Below are 22,989 nucleotides of genomic sequence, written 5' to 3'. Positions count from 1 at the left end.
TTTGGCAAGCACAAATTTGAACTACTAAACAAAGGAATAAACAAATAATCCCTGGATTCTCTCTCTCTTATAGTCTGTAAAAACCATATATAAAGATGACTGCTCCCCAATACGTAGACCCTGAGCATCTTTGTCGCCATCTGGTGGCTGGGTGCAGTATAGGTCTTAAATGTTAGTTGATGGGATGTGGACCAAACAAAACAAAAAGTTCACATCAAATGCATTTTTATCAAAGACTGTTTCTGTCGTTTAAGTTTATCACACTGATGTATGTCCACGTGCTCCTTTTTCCAGAATTAGATTTTTGATGCTATAAAAACATGGTTTATAGCTGATTGATTAGTCTTGTGATTGGTCAAGTGCATGTATCAACGGGATCATGCCACGGCTTCAAATTCACAAAATGCCATTGTTCGTATACGGGATATTTCAGTTTCAATTCTGGATAGTGGGAGGAAGTGGAGACGTGTTACAATCTTCATACAGTCTATGATCATAACAATCACTGACAATCCTGCAGTCCACATCATAATCCCGCTTAGACGTCACCAAGTGGGACATCTGCTTACTTTACAGAATAAATGGACAAACTCTGGTCTCCAGAGTGTAGAAAAGGCTCTTAGATTGAAACGTGTTCGAACTCAGTCAAACAGCATCCCACTCAGCAGAAAAGCAACTTCATTTCAGTGGGAGGTAATGTTCGAATGAAGCCAAGAGAATGATATCTGTAAACAACAGAGGGAGCAGAGGGATAGTCTCAAACACTGGTGTAGCTCTCCAGGCCTCGGCTGTGACTTGATGAGTTGTCGCAGATACAGAGCGCAGACATGCTGCCTCGTTGCCAGTGAGTAAAAAACAAGTGGCCCCCAGCCCCACTGGTAACCCTGTCTAAAGGGGGGGGGGGGTTCCCTCCTGTTTTATTTTGTAATTCGCTAGTAAAGTAGGGACTCCTGTTGCTTTTGTGTGTTATGTTATGGTACACGAAAAATTTAAATAGCGATTCTCTATGTTTCCATAAAAATAAATATAAGTAATTGTTGCCAGGACCTTAAAGCACATACATCCACAACACCTCCTGCCAGATACCTTATAACTTGGGGAACATTGACTTGGGCCTCTCCATCTAAACAACAACATCTTAAAACAGGATTTGCAGACATTCATGACTCATGGATTATCACCTTCAGTGTTGTTTTTTTATTGGGTAAAGGTGACAGACAAAACCACGTCTGTCTAATCAGTGTCTGTTAATCACAGCAAAGGAGACAAATTCTACAGACTGAGGATGAAGTTGTTCCCAAAAGACCCCAATTGATTTCCCCTCACTATTAGCTTCACGCCTTAATGTAAACTGAGATCCGTTCAAACAGCCGAACAATTCAGTTGAATTTGTAGAAAAGCTCATGAATCTCATTGAATGAATCTTCATTTTAATATCTATATACTGTATCCTTATGATGGCATTTAACACCAACAATAATTGCTTTCACACACTGTGAATATATTTATATTTATTTATATATTATTCTGTTTTGAGAAACCTGAATTGTGGGAAAGCACTGACAGTAGTCATACTTTTTCTGGCATTTTTGGCACTGGTCATGAAAATATAAATAATCCTACTATAATTCAAATAATACAAGTACCAAACCTAAAATACAAGGCAGCCAGAATACCCATGTTCTTCCTGACACAATAAACAATGCTTCCTCGAAGAATAGTGTTTTAATCCTGGTTACAGTGAGAAGAAATATCAGACCTGGAAATTCACATAAGAGGAACAGAGGGAAATCTCTGTGGTTCTCAGGAGAAATGAAATTCACAAACGCTACATGAGACAAAGGCTGGAAAATATATCCTCTGAAACATTCACTGTTTCAAACAATAAGGCACCTACTTTCGCATTAATATGAACCATCAGTCTGCCAACAAAGCACCATGACACTGTAGTTGCAATATTAAAACTAGAATTGCCCTCAGTAGAGCATGTAACACCACCAAGGCCTGACAGTCCCCTTAAATTCAATCAAGCAGCACCACAAGTCATGCACTCACAGACATCAGTTTCCTTAATGTGTTTTTCATTAAGAAACATAAATTATTCTCTGGGAAAACAGTGGAAATATATATATGCCCCTCTGTTTGCATAAGGCCGTTTGAATTGGTAATCTTCTGCCCAGAGTAAATCTATATAATTTCATATCTCCATGATTACTGCCCCTTTGATATGGGTGGTGACTTTTACAGATTTCCTTCTAACCACAGTGAACTGAAGCAACAGGGCCAATCCCAACTCTAACACACCCAAACTCTGTGATAGGAGGAAAATATGACTGATTTGAAACTCCTGGCTTTGTGAACACTGTGCATCATGAACATTGGCCAATTTGTGAGATGAAGACTGTTGTTGATTCGGTATAAAGCCTCATGTCTGTTCCACAGCTCTACTGCTGCTCCACACTACAATAATTATTCATTAGTCAAGGCAGCCTCTTCTTTTTTATCGGACACACTATTCTCAAAGTGTTGTCCATTATCACGAAGGTCACATCAGGCCACATACAGTCATTGTATTCTACCAAGGGTTAAATAAAACGTTTCTAAACATTTGTCTAGACGTAAGGAATCTGTATTTGACTCATAATGTTTAGGGTTGACTTTCATAATTAATGCAGAATTATCAAGAGCAACTGAGGATTAGCAACCAGAGCCCAAAACCTTACAGCACTCAGTGACTAAGTGGAGGTTTATTTAGTCAGTTTTAAAACTGTGTGGTGTTGCAATGGGACGTAGGAGGATAGGAATGAAAAGCTGGCCTAATTCATACATACCTCTCCTCTTTGCCTGAGGCAGGCTCTCAACATGAGTCTATTAGTGCCTCATTACTGGAATGAGTCTGTTAACAGGGTTGCTGGGCTTTACCTACAGTCCTGTTCATGCTTCCAGAGGAACAATATGAGACAGAGCATGAGTAACAAAGCTATTGAGTCATGTTTCACCTGAAATCTGAGACTGTGTGGACAGAACCAGGAGCCTCCAATTATTTATTCAGCAGGCTTCAGGTCCACTGTCATCACTAAAGTCTGACCCACATGGATTTTGGTGGCCCATAGCAATATTAGAGCGTAAAACTGATATACCTAGCATATATATATATATATATGCACATCTTTTCTGCATTGTTTATTCTGTAAAATGTTCATATCTTTGCATGTCGGCAAACATAAACACCAATATGTTTGTGAAAGGCAGATGTTTTGTCCAACTGATATATCTGTCGGGCTCTATAGTCATCAGAAGGATAACAAGAGACAACTGATGCAAACAGATATCAGTGTCTGTGTCACTCATGAGACTGGTTATGGTTCTTCTCGGCCCTAAATAACATTTTGTTAAGTATGTTGAAAAAGGCTGATGTTAATTTGTTTTTTTACTGGACACCAGTAATGACCCACTTCAGAACTATTAATAGTATGGATAGCTTGGGATTCACCTTAGTCACACTTAACTTAACTATAGCCTTTTAATTAAATAAATAGTATCAATCTGAATTCAACCAAAAATTACAACAGCTCCTGGATTTCTAAATAAAATGGATATACATGTTTGAGAATGTTGACATTTAGACTGTAGACAGCGTCAAGCCCATTTCAAGCCTGGCAAACAGCCAGTTTCAACTGTGCTTTAGTTCTTGGCAAAGAGCAAACTTCTTGTGTACACATTTTCTCTGGCACACTGAATGACTAATGACCCTCGCTCCTCCATACATAAACAATGAAAACAAATAGGTAGTGAGGCAATTCTAACAGCTCAGAGAATCGTACAGTCCACTACAGAGGCTTGTTCCAAATGACTACACAGAAAAGGGTTGAGATTATTCAGAAAAATCGAGGACAAGAGTCTGAATTACCAGGAGGCATTTCAGAGCTCTGAACTCCTCAGAACTAAAAAGAGACTTGAAAGTTATTCATGACGCTTCCAAGACTTAGGAGTAGAGGTTTTTCATGGTTCCAACTTTCTACAAAAGAGGGCCAAATTAAATAAAGATGCTTTGTTCTCAGTGGTTAAGATGAAGATTAAAGTGACTTAAAAGGCTCGAGTAGGTGTGGTATATTTCGATACAGCAAAAAAAACATATATGAAATATATTACTAGGAGTGGGTGAATGACCTAGTTTCTTTTCATTAAATGTTCATTTGAGTATATAGCATGAACCATAGCATTTATAGCCTAAGGTAGTTTGCCATGCTTGTACCCATGGGAGTCTACAAGATATAGTAGTCAACCTACCTATAGAACCTATACACACAGAGATTCATAGACACTTTTTCATTACTACTCCATCTCAGCTTTCTGAACTCTTACTTTTCTTGCTCTCATCTACTCATTTAGCTGCTCTGACACCTGCACCACACCAAATCCCTTGTGTTCATATTTCTGATTATTCTTCAAATAACTGTAGAACTATTTGGAAATGCCCATGTAGAGCAAATGAAAAGTCACAATTATAAAATATGAAATTCACTGTATCAGATAAAAGCATATTGACACATTTTAGCATGTTTGCTTGATAAAGGACTATAAGGCTTAATCTGTTTTTAATCTATCGATAAATTGATTAATCAACTGATCATAACTATGAATGAATTCAATATATACAATCTCTCTCTCAGATTTATGGAAAGGGTCCATTTGTTTTTTAATGTGTCAGTTTTGCTTTATTCCATCGATATTTAAGTGGAGATCTTTTGATGGTGCAAAAAGTTTTTTCTTTATATCATCATATCATATTCCACAGTTTTTGACATTTATACCACTTTTGTTGCCCACACACACCATACCACCCACCCAAACACACACTCAGTAAGAGCCATCATCAGTCTTGTGGCAGGCAGCAATAAAGCTGTCACACAGGGAGAACATCTTGAAAATTCCCCCACCGTCCACAAGCCCCACGGAGGCTGAAACATAGCAATCATAACATCACGGTTAAAGCTGAGGGTGTATTTATCTGAACTACCAGCAGAGGTCTTACAGCGTGCTGCCTTTCACCCAGAGTGGAGGATGAATGTCTGCACACACAGTCAGATGGTGAATAGTAGCACAGAGGTGCCAGGGCTGCATTTATCCTTGAGCAAGTACTGCAGATATTTAAACCAGACTCTAGACTTCAGGAAAATTCATCCCTACTGCAGCAGCAACATATTGCAGGGGCCTGACAGCTGATTAGACTGATGGATCACTATGAGGTGCAACCATTACTACAGTTATGAAGCCCCTGTCAGATCACTCCACTCTGGCTCTCACACATCCTCTAACTAAACCTGAAAACAAGCTGCACCGAGCTGATATGCAGTATAACAGCCAGGGCACATTGATTTTATTGCATGTAGCCTGTAAAGGTAATCTATTAAGTTTTGAACCACTTATGGTGAGGTGAAGGGATGTTTTGAGGGGTAGGTGCCCTTACTATTTACATCTTGATGTCTGTCTGCGTGTTCACAAGGACACACAGTATGATGCAGAGTGCGCTGATATAGGTGGTAATTGAATGCATTATAAAAAGTGGAATAGACAGAAAACAGACAAACAATGCCGTCTTTAAAACATATAAAGTTGAAATAATATAATCAGGTTCATGATTTTAATTAGGCTTATTACTTGAACCAGTTAACATGCTTTCATGTTCAGGAAACACATCCTTTTCCTCATATTGTTCTTTGCTGCAGCTCCTCTCTTCAGCCTCTGTCTGAAACACCTGATTTTAGCTTCTATCTCTTTAAGGCCCCCCTCTCGATTCAGCCCTGATTGGCCAGCTGTCCCGCTCTGCCGTGGCATTGCAGGGTTTCCCCCAGCACTATCTTGTTAAGGCGGCCGCCTTAACAAGACTAGGGCCCCGCCTTGACTACCAATGTATTGAAAAAAAAAAAAAAAAAAAAAAAAAATTGAAAAAAAAAAAAAAAAAAATGGCATTGATAATACTCAGGTAATACTGTTTACAACATTAGTCGTGCCAATAAAGTTTTTTGAGTGTAATTGAGACGGCGACATCTGGTGGTTGAATATATTGTTGCATAGTCTATCATAGTCACCTGTCAATCTACCGCCAGTGACGTGCGGTGAGGTCAGTGAGTGGGTAGGCACTGAGTTCTGAAAGCCAGATTTCTCTAAACCTATATATTGTTAAATCAAAAACAATAAACAACAAACAGGCACGCACGGCCGATTTCAAATAAGTTCCTCCCTTTCTTTCTTTCTTTCTCTCTCACTCACTCACTCACTCACACACACAGACGGGACGTATATGAAATGTCACGACGGTGACTTCAGGTTTGCCCGTAGCCTACTGTAGTTTGGTCTAAATGATTAAACATCGCATCCATCGACTTAACGGACCCGTCCCTCACACCGAGGGCAGAATAAACGTAAGGCAACAAGTCAAACCTTCGCCGATTCAAACTACCGGTACTACTTCTATTCAACTTAAAAATAAAAGACAGCATTCATCATTATGTAGGACTACAGCATAACTGATGGCAACTCCACTCCATAAACTTTATCTTAATAGATATAGTACCAGTAGCATATGCCCCATGGACCTGTCCAGCATCAGAATGTAACCATTTATCCACATTGCAGAGCTTAGGTTTGTCCGTCAGTAACAATGAAAACACAACTGCTCAATTGAATATAAAATGCAGAATGGATTGCACTCGGTATCAATTCATCCAACTTTATTATTAAATAAACCCCCAAAAAGTTTCTGACTCACCAATCTGACTCCCTGGCTGTAGAAATAAGCAATACGATAGTAATCCAGTGACAGTCTGACTGACAGCACAGCTAGCTAGCATCCTTTAAAATGTTGTATTTAAAATATTAAATACAACATTGACTTCATTCACTCTATGTGTAGATAAAGACAGACCTGCGAAACAGGCTGCAGGGCAAGAGTCTTACAGCCTGCATGAAGATCAGCATCAATGGCCCACCAGTGTCTAAGTTTAATTTCAGCAGGGCGCTGGAACTGTTCTTTGCACAGCCACGCAGAATAGCATGCACTGATGCCTCTTGTCAGCTGTGCCGCAAATAAGAAGATCCAGAAAGGAACTGTAAATAGTTGAATTTGCCCTTTTATGTGCATACAAAAGTTAAGTGTATTGTCCATTATTTGTATTTAATTTGCACTGTTCTTTAATTTTATTTTGTAGTGTCTGCATGTTTTCCACAACATTTGTACCTACTGTTGTTTATTTATATTGAAATAAACAGTTGTTTATTTCATTCATGCGTACTGGCATCTTTGAGCAAAATACCCCCAAAAATTTTCGCCGCGCCGCTACACGCCGCGCCAACAGCACCGCTACACACCGCGCCAACAGCACCGCCACCTGCTTACCACCTTGACTGAGACATTTACTGGGGGAAACACTGCATTGTGATGTCACGTGACATTGCAATACCCCTGAAGTATTGGCTGGACAACTGATGAGGCGCTTCAGGAGCAGTGTTTTCTGTGGGTAATACTTGGGGCTTTAAATTTTGTAGAACTTTTACATATACAAAACCAACTGAAAAACTAGCATTATGTGTCCTTCAAATCATGACTTTGCAAATGGTTCATGAAGATTGAAATGCAAGGACAATTTTATTCAGGACATGAAGACACCTACTAAATGCTTTGGTGAGTATTATTTTATATGTTATATATTACAGTAAACATCCAAAGGCTATGTACACCAACCATGTGTGGGATTCTCCTCAGCTATAAGAGAATATCCTGACCTCAAACAGACAGCTAGACCTCCGGGAAGCGGGATGCACTCATTGGCTTGGAGGCACCAATTCAGATCAAGGGATTCACATCTAGCTGTTTGTTTTTTCCAGGGTTTTGTGTTTGCTGCACAAACTACTCCTGTTCATTTGTAACAAGGGGCAACATGTTTTTGTGTGTTTTCTGTGACTCCAACCCCAGTTTGGCACATTCCTCTTCTGGTAACTCCAGCGATGCCATTTAGCTTGTTAGAAACACAAATGTGCAATATCAATCACAGCAGGTATACATTATTTAATGAGGGACTTGGAACAGATTTCAAATATTTGTTTAGGCAGGGACGGCCTGATCCGAGGACAGAGCGTGAGAGAGAAGCCTGACAGTAGAGGAGTCACTGCCCTACAGTTGAGCAATAAATGTAGTGTATTAGCCAATCACTGGCACTGACAATAAATCCCTCCCCTTCCACAGAAAGGGAACCAAATCCTCAGCAAGTAACTCACTATGCACAGATTTGACGTCACGTGTATCTGTAGTTTCAAAGAAGTTTCTACTCTCTGTGTAATCTGATGGCTCTCACACTAATACACCTCTTAGAGAACTTGGTACTATTTGAAGCAGTCGTGATGACCTGGGTACTATTTATATCTTTCAAGTGTCCCATCTAGCAGCAGAATCTACAGTGCACTCAAGTCAGGATGGGCCATTCACACACTAAAATAAATGAACACAGACACATAAGAGGCCGGATAAGAGGTTGTAAAAAGCAGTTTCACTTTGGGTTGATGGTTTTGGGAATCAGTACTGAAGTGCTCCACACAGTTATGATATTGCATAAGGTGTATCACATGAATGGCGTCTATGAGTGCCAGCACCGAAGAGGGACTCAAGAGAAAATCGAGCCTGTCCTCCATCCCATCTCACCCATAAGTAATAAAACCAATAGAGATAAGGTAAGGGCTCTCATTCACATGGAGCAGCCTCTTTATTATATTATTAATAAACACTCACATTTGGTTTCTCGTGAGCAACCAATATAAAATAATACAGATAAATAAGTATTTTTTTATTTGTCCATGACGTGTCCATTGACATACAATCTCTTCTACCAGGCAGTCTTGGTCAAGGTGGGCAGCAAATTCAATAAAAAACATTTATATATTAACACAAGCAGGGACAGATATCTCAAATAAAAAACAGTGATCTTTGAAGTGCGACTAAAACATGAGATTGTCTGTGTGAAGAGATTAGCAAACACACACAAACACACACACACAAAACCCAAGAGGTCATACTAATACTGGAATACTAACATAATACAATAAAAATCTAAAAGCTCATCTAATTTTACAACCATCCCATTCAGTTTACTAAGATGATAACGTTTATCCTGAGCCAAATGTTTAATATTTATTCAAAACTATTTTTGTTAACAGAGCTCGACAGTCCATTTTATTATATAGTTTGGATTTAAATATTCTTAAATTAATCAGTATTGAATAGAATTAGACACGACTCAAAATCGAGAATTACTAGTTATTTCCTTCCATCAAGTTTCATGGTAATTTGTCCTGTAGTTCTTGTGTAATGCTGCTGACTAACACACGTTTTTAAAGACCCCAAGAGAGAAATTATTCCAAGTTTATAATTTGTTACAGCTAATAGCCAATAGCATTTGTGCTATCACTGAGCTCAAGAGATACAGACAAGAATTTCAAGGGTATAATAAAAAGGGGATTTATTTCATAGAAAGAAACAAAGTCCTGCTGATAGCATACATTATGTGTAGCCTGAACCATATCTGACAGCAGACCTCACGGGACTGTAAAGGGCTGCAGCAGAACAGTGCAGCTCACACTGTTGCCAGGAGAGAGGGAGAGAAGAGAGCGAATAAGCCAAAGCCGCAGGACCAGGAGGGTACAATATTAATCCCTTCGCTGCTGCTGCTAAATTGAAAACTTGGCAGCAACCTGTAAATCAGTAAAGCCATACACTGTTAATTCAATCCTCTCGAAGAGTGAGAAGAGAAGAAAGGCTGCAGTATTTTAGTGGACACTTTTCATCCAGCTGGGGACATCGTGAGAACAGTGGTTTGGTTTCTCTTTTGGCTCAATAGTGGGAGGAAATAGTTTGGACGTGGATAAAGTCAAATTCAGAGGCTGAATTTGTAACAATTTGTTTTAGGAAAGCTTGTGGACATTTCAACATGGTACTCCAAGAGCTCACAGCTGTAGCGCATTTGAGCAAAGTGACGGCTTCCAACAGCTCCCTAATCATCACAGACCATCTGGAAAACAACTGGGCCGTGCACTGTCCACTGGACTGAGGTATACTGACAAGCAAAAAAGATAAGCGGAGAGGGTTCTTGCTTTGTTGGGGCATGATAGAGCAGCTGTACCGTTTTTTAGAGCTTAAAAGATAAGTCATCACTGGCAGCACAAACAGATATCAAACTTAAAACGAATTCATCACTATGTGCAATAATCAAGTTTTGTTTGTACAGGATCCCAGCATGAGAGTTTCAATCTCAAAAGTTCTTTACCACAGTGTCATAGTTGTAATGGGAGTTTAAATTTCTACCAATATTAAGTTGGTCAGCTAAAAAGGCTCCTCAGAAGCAGAGATTCAGGCTTGGGTAAGTATTTTGAATGTATGACATCAGAGGAGGGCAGAGAACTGCCAGGATACTGAGACTTCTCACAGGGCTGCAGATCGAATGCTGCAAAATCTTTCTCGTATGTGCCTCTCAAACTTTAGATCCCTCTCTGCTTCCCAACTATATGGATAAAAAGAAAATAAAGGTAAGTGGACTTCATAGAAGAGAATACATTCCCTAATATTCATAACTTGTGATCTGCTCCCTAAAAATTGGCAAATCAAATTATCACATGTGTGGAATAATATCTGACCAAAAGCATGACCCCTCATGATGGCAGGTGCGCCTGGCGAAGCATTAGTAAAGGACAGCTCATTGCAGATTAATGCAGGATTACTCAAGTTCAACAGCTCTCTCAGCATTAAATCAAAGACACCACAGAACTAAGAGGCTTTAGGACCAAAGAATTACTACAGCCTACTAAACCCAGGGGCAGGCCTACATTCAATCAACATATTCCGTACCACTGCCAGTTACTTACATATTCTTTAATGTAGTACATCAATAAGTTTGCTCACCACTAAGGTTTGCTCCACTTGTCTAAAAATATGTCATATTAAGCTTAACCCTTGAGAGTCTTGGCCTATTTTAGGTGCTTTTGAACTCCTTTGATTTGGATTGGATCCGGATATTCTTTGGACTTTGCCATTCACATATGTAGAACACAACAGGAGATGGTGCGAGTCAGGCGTGTTCACAACAACAACAAAATGTCCGGAGCATTCAGCTGAGGGGTAGCCCCATGGGCCAACCATGCAGGAGGCAGAACTCAACATATGAATTCCACTGCGGAAATCATGTGATTTTGTTAACAGCACGTTGACACCGACATCGACCGTCATAACCAACAACTCGCCAGCGTGTTGTCTTTCAAGTTGCCATGTTCTTCTTTGACTCCTCTTTTTCATCCTGCCATTCAAGCCAGAGTACCGAGAGAAAAAAGAAACAGAACATGCCACCTCCAGAAAGAAAGACCTGTAATAATTTTGGGTCTTTTCAAACATGTATGGACCATAGAAAGTTATTAATTTTTTTTTTAATCAATTGCTTATAGATATAAATTTGGCCTTGGGCAATTATGTCAGGAGGCGGAGGCGGTACGAAATTTGAGGGAGGCGGCTGACAATCCTCTGTGCAGGAAAAAACCCTGGACAGGCCCATCAATGATCTAAAATCTATAATTTATTATCTAGTGCAGTAGGGCTCCATCTGGTTGGCCAAATATATTGACATGCAGAGCGTTAACGTACGGCACATGAAACAACATATATCGCAGTTCAAGCTTTCATTTGCGATACTTATATCGCGCATGTTGGTATTGCGATTGCGGTCAATTTTAGATATTACATTACATTACATGTCATTTAGCTGACGCTTTTGTACAAAGCGACTTACATTTTTAGTACACTCAACATTTATGAGGGGCAATTTAGGGGTTCAGTATCTTACCAAGGACACTTCGGCATGCAGATGGGGAAGAGTGGAGATTGAACCGGCAACCTTCATGTTGGAGAACGCCAGCTCTACCCCCTTGGCCACACCACCCCGCAGATATATCGTGCAGCCCTACCAGGAACCTTCTTGCTGTTAGGCAGGAGCCCCCCCTTTCCCTTATATAATGCAATAACAAAATTAGCCATGTCACAGTGTTTTGTAACTTTTTTTTTTTCAGCAATGGCATTGCCTCTGTTAACAAGCAATCAATATTTATTTTCGATTTGATATATCTTTATATTGGACCCTAAAACACACAAGACAACATCACCTTGTTAGAAAGAACCACTGCAGACAAAGACTTTCTTTATCTAGTCAAAAATGGCCATGTTTCTATTTTCCATTCCTGAGAAGAGTCTTTCCCATGAGATAAAATGGGAAACAATCCACGATTGGTGCACAACGTTTGTAGACAACAGAGGCACTACAGCGGCAGCCAGGAATACTGTGAACTGAAGGAGAGGCTGACTTGGTCTGATGTGGATTTTCACTGAGTCCGTCTTAATCAGCACCTGGGGCAGTCACCAGCATCAGAGGATCTTTAACACATATGTTCACACACACAGCATCCCAACACCAAAACACACACACACTCAAACATGCTTTTCTTCAAGCTCTAGCCAGATGGCAGGGACCCCACAGAGACTGAAACGTTTGAGAGCAGCTCAATCGTCTGCCTAGTTGAGTGTCTGTCTCCCAGTCAGCACCCAGCCTCACAATATAGGGTTATGGTTGCCAGAGACGACAATGATGTACAGCAGATCCACATCCACTAGTTTCCCTCTTAAATCACAACAGTGAGCTGCATGAATACCGAGCACTGACAGAGTCAGTGAGTCAGCAACCACAGCCATCAGAGCCTCCCCTGCCAAGGGAGTGCGTAAATAGTCGCTCAGAGATTTACAATTTGAATATGGCATTTTACCCAGTGTCGTTTGTTAATGCTAGCCATCTGTATGAAGATGTCTTAGTTATTTCCAAACACATTGCACATGGCATTCATGATAATGTTTATATAATGATTTTTAGGGCATTTTATGCCTTTATTTACAGGACAGGTAAAGAATGAAAGGGGGAGAGAAAGGAGAGGACACGCAGGAAGAGGCTGTAAGTCAGTTTTGGTATCATTTGAGTTTTTTCTGATGCCGGTGCAAAAACGGTACCAGTGCCTAAACTCTCTTATTATCTAACTGTAGGCTCACAATATGTGCTACCAGAGCCATGTAGAGAGGGTGTTGCCATCAGAGTTAAGTTTAATGGTAACTCAGCACGTGTGGTGATGTTTATGTCGCCTGTCGGTGAAGTCAGACAGGAAACCTCCGGCTGCTGCAGAGGTCTTTAGCCTCAACTAGGTGACCTACCTACCCCTATTAAATGTTATTTATAGTCAGTCTAAGGGATTGCATGTAGTCTTTGTGTATTCAAGTTTCCTCCAACATGAAAGACATTACAGCGCGGTGTAATTGGCCACTGATTTGCACATAAGTGTAAATGTGGTCATCAGTCTTGTGTGAGCTGCCCAGTGTGTCAGCCAGTGTGTGCTGGGATATACTACTAGCTTTACTTGTTGCTGTCATAAATCTGTAAGTTGTTAAACCAGCATGGATGCATGTGCTGCTGAAACCAGAGCCCAAGATGTTTACATGTAAAAGTTGACTGTTGCTACTGATGAAAAAAAAGAAAGAATTTGGCCTCAGTAACACTGCATATGGAAAATGTGAATTTGTTTGGATTGGGGTACTTTCAGAAATGAGAGTTCACTGGTGTCAAAGATAGAAACATGTATCAAACAGATTCGAAATTATACATTTTACATCCAGGCAATAACAAATTTGCAATGTCAGTATCTGCTTTCCTCATATTTCAGTAATCATGTGATACTTGGTCCATTCCTTAAAGTGAAAGTGTAATGGTGATGGTTTTATGCTCTTTTGCCACATGTTTGATGTATTTAGTTTCTTTATAGAACTGTAAATACTTGTTTTATGTGTGCTTGGCTGCACTACGTGAAACAACACATTGTATAGATGGCGTCAGTGGGGGAGCTGGCAGTGTTTTCCCGAGCTTAATATGCCGTGCAAACTGATTTAGTGCGGTGGTTTAACATTTAACTGTTGACTGGAGGGGTCCCCCGAATACAATTTTACACCTACCAGCTAATCACAGTATTTTCTATGTCCAAGGAACAAACAACATTGATTCCTAAATTGAAAACTGAGTTATAAAGGGGGATTAACAGGGTCGTGACAATGCTCTTGCTTGAAATCCTGTTTTGGAGGCAGAGAGCAGTTAATCACACCTTGATTGAAACACACAGTTGTGACTGTTGACAGCTTTCGTTCGACTAGTGGGCTCTTGATTCAATGCACCAGAGCAGGAGCAGTAAAAGTCATAAAGCTAATCTTTAACCTGATGGTGTTTAATTAGCCTGAATGCAGAGGCCACAATTGTGATTGTTGATTAAATTACTCAATATAAAAATCTTACATACAACTCACATAGGGGCTTCTGTGACTGGATTTCCAGGGTTATATAATCGGGTAAGATATGAGGCTTTGCTCACAGATAGATGTGTGGATTGTTCCGTGCAGAGAAGGGTCAGCCTGTAATTGTCTGTCATAACTGTCTGTCTGAGTTTTATGGAGGGCGCACAGGGACTCAGTCACTCTTGCCCTGAAGGATCAACACTCAGATTTTACTTCATCCAAGGTAAAGATACATAGGTAAACATTGACACTTCATGTTGAGTAAATAATTAGCTATGACTATTGACCTTTTGAAATGTTTTACTATAGGCAATTAAAGTGTAATTTTCTTTCTATCAATGGATCAAATGATATTGTGGAATATAAAAAGAGTAGCTAGTCGGCAGACATCCTCAAAGAATTATCATTATCATATTAACATCATGTGAAACATTTCTGATTTATTGACAGATGTAAATCCTTATAACAATGAAATGTAATTGAGGCTTGATATTTTACAATTTATAGGCTCATATCAACCAATTTTTCAATCAAACGATGGATCGGGCGCACTATAAGTGTTTTTTTAACCTCACTACACCAAGCAGCAGAGAGACTGATTTAAAGAGCAGCTTTATTCACCCATCACTTACGGGACTAGAAAAAGGTTTTCAATAAACAACACAAACATATCTTCACTTCAAGCTACAGTTTTTGTGCTGGTTGTTTATGCAGACAACTATTCACTCGTTGTTACCACTGTAATGGCATAAAAAAGTGGCTCTATTTCAGTGAACAAATATTTATCTGTGCTCTTACATAGGTAGGTGTTTTTTCTGCATGTAAAGCCTTTCTGTAAATGCAAACATGCAGCACAGTCTTGTAAAATAATAAATGATTTTAGTTGAACAGCCTAATAACGGCATTTCATCATATTTGTCTATGTCAATGCTTTCGTGTCTTTTAAACGAGAACCTTTATGTGAGTAATTTTGCCAAATGTTAGTCACAGGAAATATATACGGCTTCTGAATAGTTTTCACCACATTAGTCATAAAGACAAACAGAAGATTTAACAGGTTATCAATAAAACCACAGTGCTATTAAAATATTGAGGATTTGATTACTTCGATTTGAGGGACAATTACCGCAATTGAGTATTGATCCAAATTTGAGTGACGCTGACATGATGCTCTCACTTTAAAAATAAAAGACACTGTGTGGGCCTTCCAAGCAGAAAAGGAATGAACAACTAAACAGATATCAACTTGAGAGTTTTGTCATAATTGGCCAAATATAATCTTTCATGCTTTCCTCTGTCCTGAGTGATGAATTATGCAGAAGTATAAGTGAACAGCCGAATGAGAGCGGCGGTTGCAGAGCACACCAGCACAATATTCATATTTCATGTTGCACTTCGTAATCATGAGCACTTGATAGTGGATAATTGCCCTTAATGGACTAATTCGAAATGTCATCAAATTACATATTAATAAGTAAATGGTATTCGAGCCAGACATTTGGCCAGTTGCACTGTGAGGGTCAGCTGTGTGAGTCCCCTACTGTACTTATCAACACATCAACCATCTCATTGCGCAACCTATAGCAATTAGCTTTGACTTCTGCAGTGAGGTCAAGATTATCAAACAAACAAAGGGAACTGACAGGACGTCTGCACCTGTCTTTTCATGAAAAATCATATATTTTAAAATCATCTATAAAAACTTCCTACATCACACTCACAATTAAGGTTCTTTAAGACCCCCCCCCCCCCCCCCCCCTTTTGATAAACCCAGTCTGCTCTCATTGGCCAGCTGGCCCATTCTCTTTTGATTGGTCAATCGCTTGTAGCACATGTATGAAATTTTGGCCTTCACTTTTGCTTTACCTGGCCTTGTTAGGAGGCATGCAAGGCAATCTGCTGGGTGTGCATTATGCAAATATGTGGATTTGTGATACCACATTACATCACAACAATGCAAAAGTATCAGCCAGGCTATTGACACGGCAATTTAGGAACTTTAGGAACAGTGTTCTCTGTGGAGGAGAGGAGCTCTTTTGCTTTACTGCAGACGTTGTTTTTCTACACAAAAAACCTATTGCAATGAGGGGGGAAACTGAATGAGCATAATATGTCTTCTCCAAGACATATTAGAGAACAAATGTCCCCCCTGCATCTTGTTCTTAAGTTAATATGTAGGATCATGTGCTCTAGGGAAAAAATGGAAAACACAACCCGGCCAGATGGCAAAGTCTCATCAAAACACTGTTTACGTCACAAACAAAACCGGAACTGAACAGATACTGTTCTCAGGGTGGTGTGTAGAATCCATGTAGCACGTTGCACTGAGCCTACATGTTATCATCAACATCAGAGCACACTTTAGATCATAAACAGATACATCTTCCCAGCTCCCACCTCTCAACCATAAATCAGGGTACTTAGTAACAGTCTATTGACCCACCCCACACTTGTCAATGAGTCACAGCAGATTGAGTGTGTGTGTGTGTGTGTGTGTGTGTGTGTGTGTGTGTGTGTGTGTGTGTGTGTGTGTGTGTGTGTGTGTGTGTGTGTGTGTGTGTGTGTGTGTGTATGTGTGACACAAAAAAAAGCATTTCTTTCATCAAACTTTCCATTGCTGCAGCTCCTCTTTTCAGCATCTGTCTGAAACGCTTTGTTTTATCGCTCCTGTCTCTTTAAGTCCATGCCCCTCCCCCCTCATCTGATTGGCCAGCTTGTCCACTCTGCTAGTCTGTCAACCGCTTCCACAGTGAACAGGAAACGTCAGCCTCTGCTCTTGCTTTACATGGCATCATCAGCATTCTTACCAGACAAGCTGCTAGGTGAGAATTATGCAAATTTGTGGCCTTTTCATGTCACAATGATGCAAAAGAATAATCAACGAAAAATCTATCACGCACTAGAGGAAGACAAACTGAAGAGTCATCATCTATTCAAGATATTTTGTCCAATGTAACATAGTAACAAAAGAGTGACACTTCCACATGCTTGCCTGTGAATTCACTTAAGACGTTAAATAGTTTGCAGATTTACACCTTCTCATGCTCTCACTCTGTGATGGTGTGTGTGTGAGTGTGGGGGGGCATCTACGGACCAGATGACACCTAGTTCACCGAAGTAACAGGCCACCTGGCACAGAGCCAACTGCAAATAAGCCAGAAACTAAAAAAAGGACTGCTCAGTGTGAGGAGAGCAGCAAGCCATGACTGATTCAAGTAACATCCGCACTGACCGTCACTCGCTCAAACTTCACACTGACATAAAATTCATTAAATCATGTGAGGACCTCTGCCTCACGATGACACAAGCAACCTGCAGCCCATCCTCCCCATCACATACGATCATATAACAGTGCAACGTCAGCACAATCTGCTCACTGATGCTCACACTGTGTAACCCGATGGTAACAGCTCAGCTACACTGCCAGCATGTGAATGGGCCAGATCCTTTCATCGGCTCAAAAAAAAGACTGGAGTCACAGAAATGAATCTAGATCCTGTCCCTGTTTTGTGAGTCAGAGAACAAGAGGAGGGCGCTGTGGTTTGTCCTGCTTACGTAAATTAGAAATGCAAAAATATAAACTAAACTTAATAATACTGAATTGATTAAGTAATGATAACTTACTGTATAACACAACACATAGTCTTATCCAGCTGTCATCAGGCTATAATTGTTTTGAACAGTTTTCAGAGGCTTATATTTGGCAGCCTCACATAAGGCCTCAAAATTTACTACTTATGGACTGTCCAAGACATTTATCACATAAACCTGTCAACATGAAACAATGAGTAAAAAATAAATTAACAGGCCTGGTTTTTACAAGGTCCAATTACTTAAAGCTTAAGTAAGACACATCACTACGAACTGAAAGATTGATCTTGTGCATTGAAACGACCATGATGTTTATCGGTGGATGCAGCCAGCTTCCTGACAAACACACAAACACACAGAGAGAGAGAGTTGTAAGGACAACCACAAGTTGTAACTGGAATTCTAAGTAAAGCAACAAAGGGAAACCTCCTGGGCGGGTCAAAGTAAAAAGGCTCGGGAAATGTGTCTTACGGAAGCAGTCCACAGAAGGCCGCCTTTGGCAGGGTTGGTCACATTTAGGCTTATTTTCTACATGCCATCGACAAAATCGGTACCAGCTTTCATTAAAGCAGGCAGCCGTGTGATGGCTAGTATGTTCTGTAGGCATTAATATACTGACAGAATTGTATTCATTTTTCCTTTTTCAAACTCAGCGGTAGAACCAAACACTGAGGTACTCCGGAGATGCTTTACTTGCTTTGCTTCACATGACTTGAATATTGTTTTAATCTTTCAAATGTATTCTGCTCACTTGGGGACAACATGATTAGTTTGTGACACGTTTGCTCTCACTGCACTGAATCAAAGAGATCAACTAATGAATGTCATCCACAAGTTAGCCCTGCACTGAAGGGGCTGTGAGAAAGTGCTAGAATATAAAATGACTGCCTCTCAACCGGACTGTCTGGCAACCTGCCACATGAAGCTCCTCCAATTTGTGAGGAAGTAAAACAGGGCGGGACAGATCGGTCAGAACAAGATATAATAATATCCTAAATTTGCTGCCTAAGATATTGCAATTATATCCTCATGAAAATCCTCTGCAAAATATATACCTGCTGTGTGAGAGGAGTGTTTCATTAAGAATTGCAAAATAACAACAAAAAAAGATTCAACTCCTCTCCTTGGATTTGAAACATTCTGAGGACAGATTAGGGATCAGAGCAAACTGAGTGACAGAGCTTATGATCTCTGCTGAGTAGTCCCATGTATGAGGCTGCCAAACGAAGAGAAGAAAATGGGAAATACCCAACTACTATTGTAATTTGTGTGGATCCTGCATGATCTTCAAATGGAGAGGGGCACAAACAGAACAAACCAAAGTCTCTTAGTGGATATGGAGGATAGACATCACATTTTCTCCAGCCCACACAGATTCAACAAATGAGCATACTAGATGTTCAAAAAAAATTGATGGAAGGAGACTTTAAATAAGGTGTCTTTTAAAAATTCCTGCAAAAACAGTAAACTGGCATGTACCTTGGAAACATTTTCCAGCGTCTACTTAATGACAAGTGTGATTTCAAACTGTGAACAGACCGTGTAAACTCCAACCGTGAGGATAACTGTCAGAAAATAGAGTGCGCATTATACTTTGGCTCAACTCCCCAAAGTAGGCTCAGCTTTGAGCATGGTAAGTCTGAATAAATAAAAACAGCTCGCAAGAAGACAGCGACCACACTTTGCCCACGACTGGCTAGTATTTGCAAAATGCTCCTGTGTAATCATTAACTTTTCCAACAGGCCTCTGCAGAACGGCGATAGGGAGTAAAGGTTTCATTATTTACAGCCCAGCAATATTTAACTTTGAAACAGAGCATGCTCACAGGAGCAGCTCGGGTTCGAATGAGCTTTTCTTCCATATAAGGTGAATAAAATTAAAATATACGATTTCCTCTTAATAACTAGACTTGCACTCAGTAGAGTGCAAACCTGTGCCAAGGCCAAGGCCAAAGAGCTCCCTTAAATTTAACCAAATTGCACCAAGATTCACACGTTCATAGATATCAATCCCCTAAACGCCCCTGACTTTTTTCATCAAGATCCATCAACTATTCCCTGGGAAAACAGTGAAAATGTTGAAAAAACGCCTTATCAAGCCTGGATCCTGGATTCGTAAACTGATCTGGATCAGCACCAATATTCAATGTGTTCTTCCCTGACCAATGACCCATCACACAGTTACATGAAAATCTGCTCTGTTGTTTTGGGGAAATCTAGCTTAGAAACCAACCAACCAACAAACAGACAGAGTGAAAATAAAACATCCGTGGTGGAGGTAAATGAGGCATCATGGTTACAAGGTGGAATATTTAGATATTGTACACATGTTCTGAGCCTCAGAATCTGGGGTTATGCTGTGTGTGTGTGTGCATGTGTGTGTGTGCGTTTGTGTGTGTGTGCATGTGTGTGTTGAGGTGTCGTGAAGGCGTTTGACTCACTTGATAAAGCACCTTGCACCCTCAAAAGTATATCCTTCTTCCCACCCAGTGGGTAGATCTGTCAAAGAACAAGAGGTGGATTAAAACTTGTGAAAAACAAATAGATGCTTTTCATTATAATAGTAGATGACACAACACTCAAAATGGTAGAACTACCTGGAGGATTTTGACTGTGGCCAATTAAATAATTTGTGGATTCCACCTTTCAATTGTTGATTAATCTGTTGAGAATTTTCCTAATTTGTTACATATTTGGTTTATAAAATATCAGAAAATTATAAATCATTGAAATCGTCATCACACTTGCCTCAAGCTCGACTTGAGATTTTCAAATTGCTTTGACCAGCAATCAAAGATCCCTCCGCCCCCCAAAAACATGTGTGAAAAACTATTTAAAGTGTTTACAAAATGGTTGCCGATAACTTCCTGTTCATTAAAGGTAATCGTGGAAAAGATCGCAAGAGCAGGTTACACCTTGAAAAGATGCAAACGATACATCCCATCCCCTCCCATTCACCCTCTCATCAAAGCTACGCCTTCAAAAGACATGAACACCCACTGACAACTGCAAGAAGACGACTTTTACTCGCTGCCTAACTTCTGGCCTCTGCCTCAGCGGTGGGTGTCTTCCCGGCTGAGGACTCATCCAGTACAGTATAGCTTTATTAATCCTTACTTCAATTTGGTTTAGGGCAATTAAAAGAAGACAGGCACAGATAAACATCCCCTAAACTAACCACACAATAAAACAATAGAACTGCTGTTGATAAAATGATTAAAGTTAGAATAATAAAGTAAATAAAATAGTTCATATGGCATTTTAGAGTAATGGGACAGTCACACATATGCAAATATGGGTAAAAGTTCACCAAAGTCAAACTCAATGGAAACAACTCTCCCATTTGTCTTCTTCTCGACTCCTCGCTCTCACAGATTTGAAGTAAACGAGATGCGAAGGCTCGCCACTTATAAATTGGCCTTTGTGTAGCCTGTGTTTTTTTCATGTGCCAAGATGGAGCACAGAATTGTCCTCTAATGCCTTCTTATTTATCCTTGCATTGTAGTATATTGTATTGCATTCCATAATACATTTTGATGGCTATCAGGACCTGAAGAGGAGCTTTAACTATCTTGTAAAGGATGATGGTTATGGTTGGAAATTATGATTTTCTTACATTTCATATACTAAAAAGACACAATTAAATGAGAAGCCTAATATGCATTTTAATCCTTAAAACAGTTGCAGTCCTGTTGAGATGCATTTACATTAGTGGGACCATTCTGCAGGGACCTCAGGCTGCTGCTGTGTACAGTGGCACGGTATAGGATCACAATTACAATACAATGAAAGGAAACTAATATTACCACTTGGCAAAGTGTTTTAGGTTTAGCTTAGGTTAGCGTGTTGTGGAGGAGGGGCAGACGAAAACTAATTTAGTAGATGTGTAGCTCTAGCCTTTACTGTAACCCCTCAGTGTGTAGCAGCTGTTGCTGTGTGTGCCCGGAGATAACGTGATAGGTGAAACAACACGTGTCTGACAACAACACTTCTCAAATGAATTGTGTCGGTAAAAGTCGCCAACCACCGGTCAGTGTGAGACTTGTCTGCCCGAGGAGAGGGGCTCGGGAGCCGGGCAGAGGGGGGCATGACAGGGCTCACTTAGTTTAACAGCGCCAAAAGCCCAGTCTTGCGTTCAAACCATGTTCGAACCCCGGCGTGGATGTGAGGGTCTCTCTCTCTCAGTGTGGGAAGTATGGCTTTCACGATGCGGGTAACAACAACCACAGCAGCTGCACATGACGACATTATGGAGACGACGGAGAAACTTGTTGGGCGACACCTCACCTGGAGTTTTCCGGTGGCCGGTTATCACCGCCTCGCCGCTCACTGGATGCAGCCAGGTTGTGCTCTTGGCTTCTTCGCTGGGGAGAGAAGAGGAAACGTTACCACACACGGAGAGTTGGTTTCAACCCGAAACGAGGAACACGCGACTCGAGCCGGAGCCTACGGCGGGAGGGAGGGGGGGGGATTGATATTTACTTGACGAAGAAGACACGTCCATCCCGAGTCACCCCGTAACTCCAATAAGCAGGGAGACAGCAGATCCACTCGGGCTGTAGCTCCGCCGCCATGTCTGACACTACTGTACGACGCTCGCGCGGCTCAGCTCGCGCAGGCAGCGCGTACACGGAAACCTTGGCAACGGAGGATGGTTCCATAGAGGCGGGGCGGGCAGGTTCACTCCATTAGTCTGGGGGGGGAGGGGGGTTCAAAACAACACATAACACGTGTTTATTTTATTCCGTTATTATATCAATATCCAATATCCTCCACAGCCTTCAAAGAAAAACACTTTCACCAATGCACAATGTTTTCTTGGTTTTAGGTTATGTTTTAAGGCAATCTACCTTCCTACCTAACTAACAACTACCTACCTACTAACTACCTTTCTACTTACCTGCCTCCCTTCTACCTACCTTCTTGACTAACTACTAAATACCTACCTAACTACCAACTAACTACCTACTATCTACCTACAAACCTTC

General features: G+C 40.6%; 1 protein-coding gene across 6 annotated transcripts in view; it reads right to left on the bottom strand.

Annotated features, from left to right (window-relative positions):
• The window catches only part of LOC128444948 (pleckstrin homology domain-containing family A member 5), a 90,969-nt gene extending 68,359 nt beyond the window's left edge, over positions 1-22,610 (bottom strand). For 5 of the 6 annotated variants that reach the window (XR_008339215.1, XM_053427670.1, XM_053427665.1 and 2 more), the window contains exons 1-3: positions 22,484-22,610; positions 22,289-22,365; positions 20,443-20,500 (exon numbers count right to left, since the gene is read on the bottom strand). Coding sequence is in view for 5 of the 6 variants with exons in the window: in XM_053427670.1 (XP_053283645.1) it covers positions 20,443-20,500; positions 22,289-22,365; positions 22,484-22,575 (227 nt within the window). In the remaining variant the exon portion in view is untranslated. Of the gene's footprint in view, positions 1-8,723; positions 10,551-20,442; positions 20,501-22,288; positions 22,366-22,483 lie in introns of those variants that run through there. The other variant, XM_053427668.1, reaches the window with a different exon arrangement.
• Between the last annotated feature and the right edge of the window lie 379 nt (positions 22,611-22,989).

Source organism: Pleuronectes platessa, chromosome 7 (genome assembly GCF_947347685.1).
Source record: "Pleuronectes platessa chromosome 7, fPlePla1.1, whole genome shotgun sequence".
NCBI classification, from domain to species: Eukaryota; Metazoa; Chordata; class Actinopteri; order Pleuronectiformes; family Pleuronectidae; genus Pleuronectes; species Pleuronectes platessa.
Note: the sequence above shows the minus strand (reverse complement) of the source record. Positions and strands in the feature narration are given on the sequence as shown.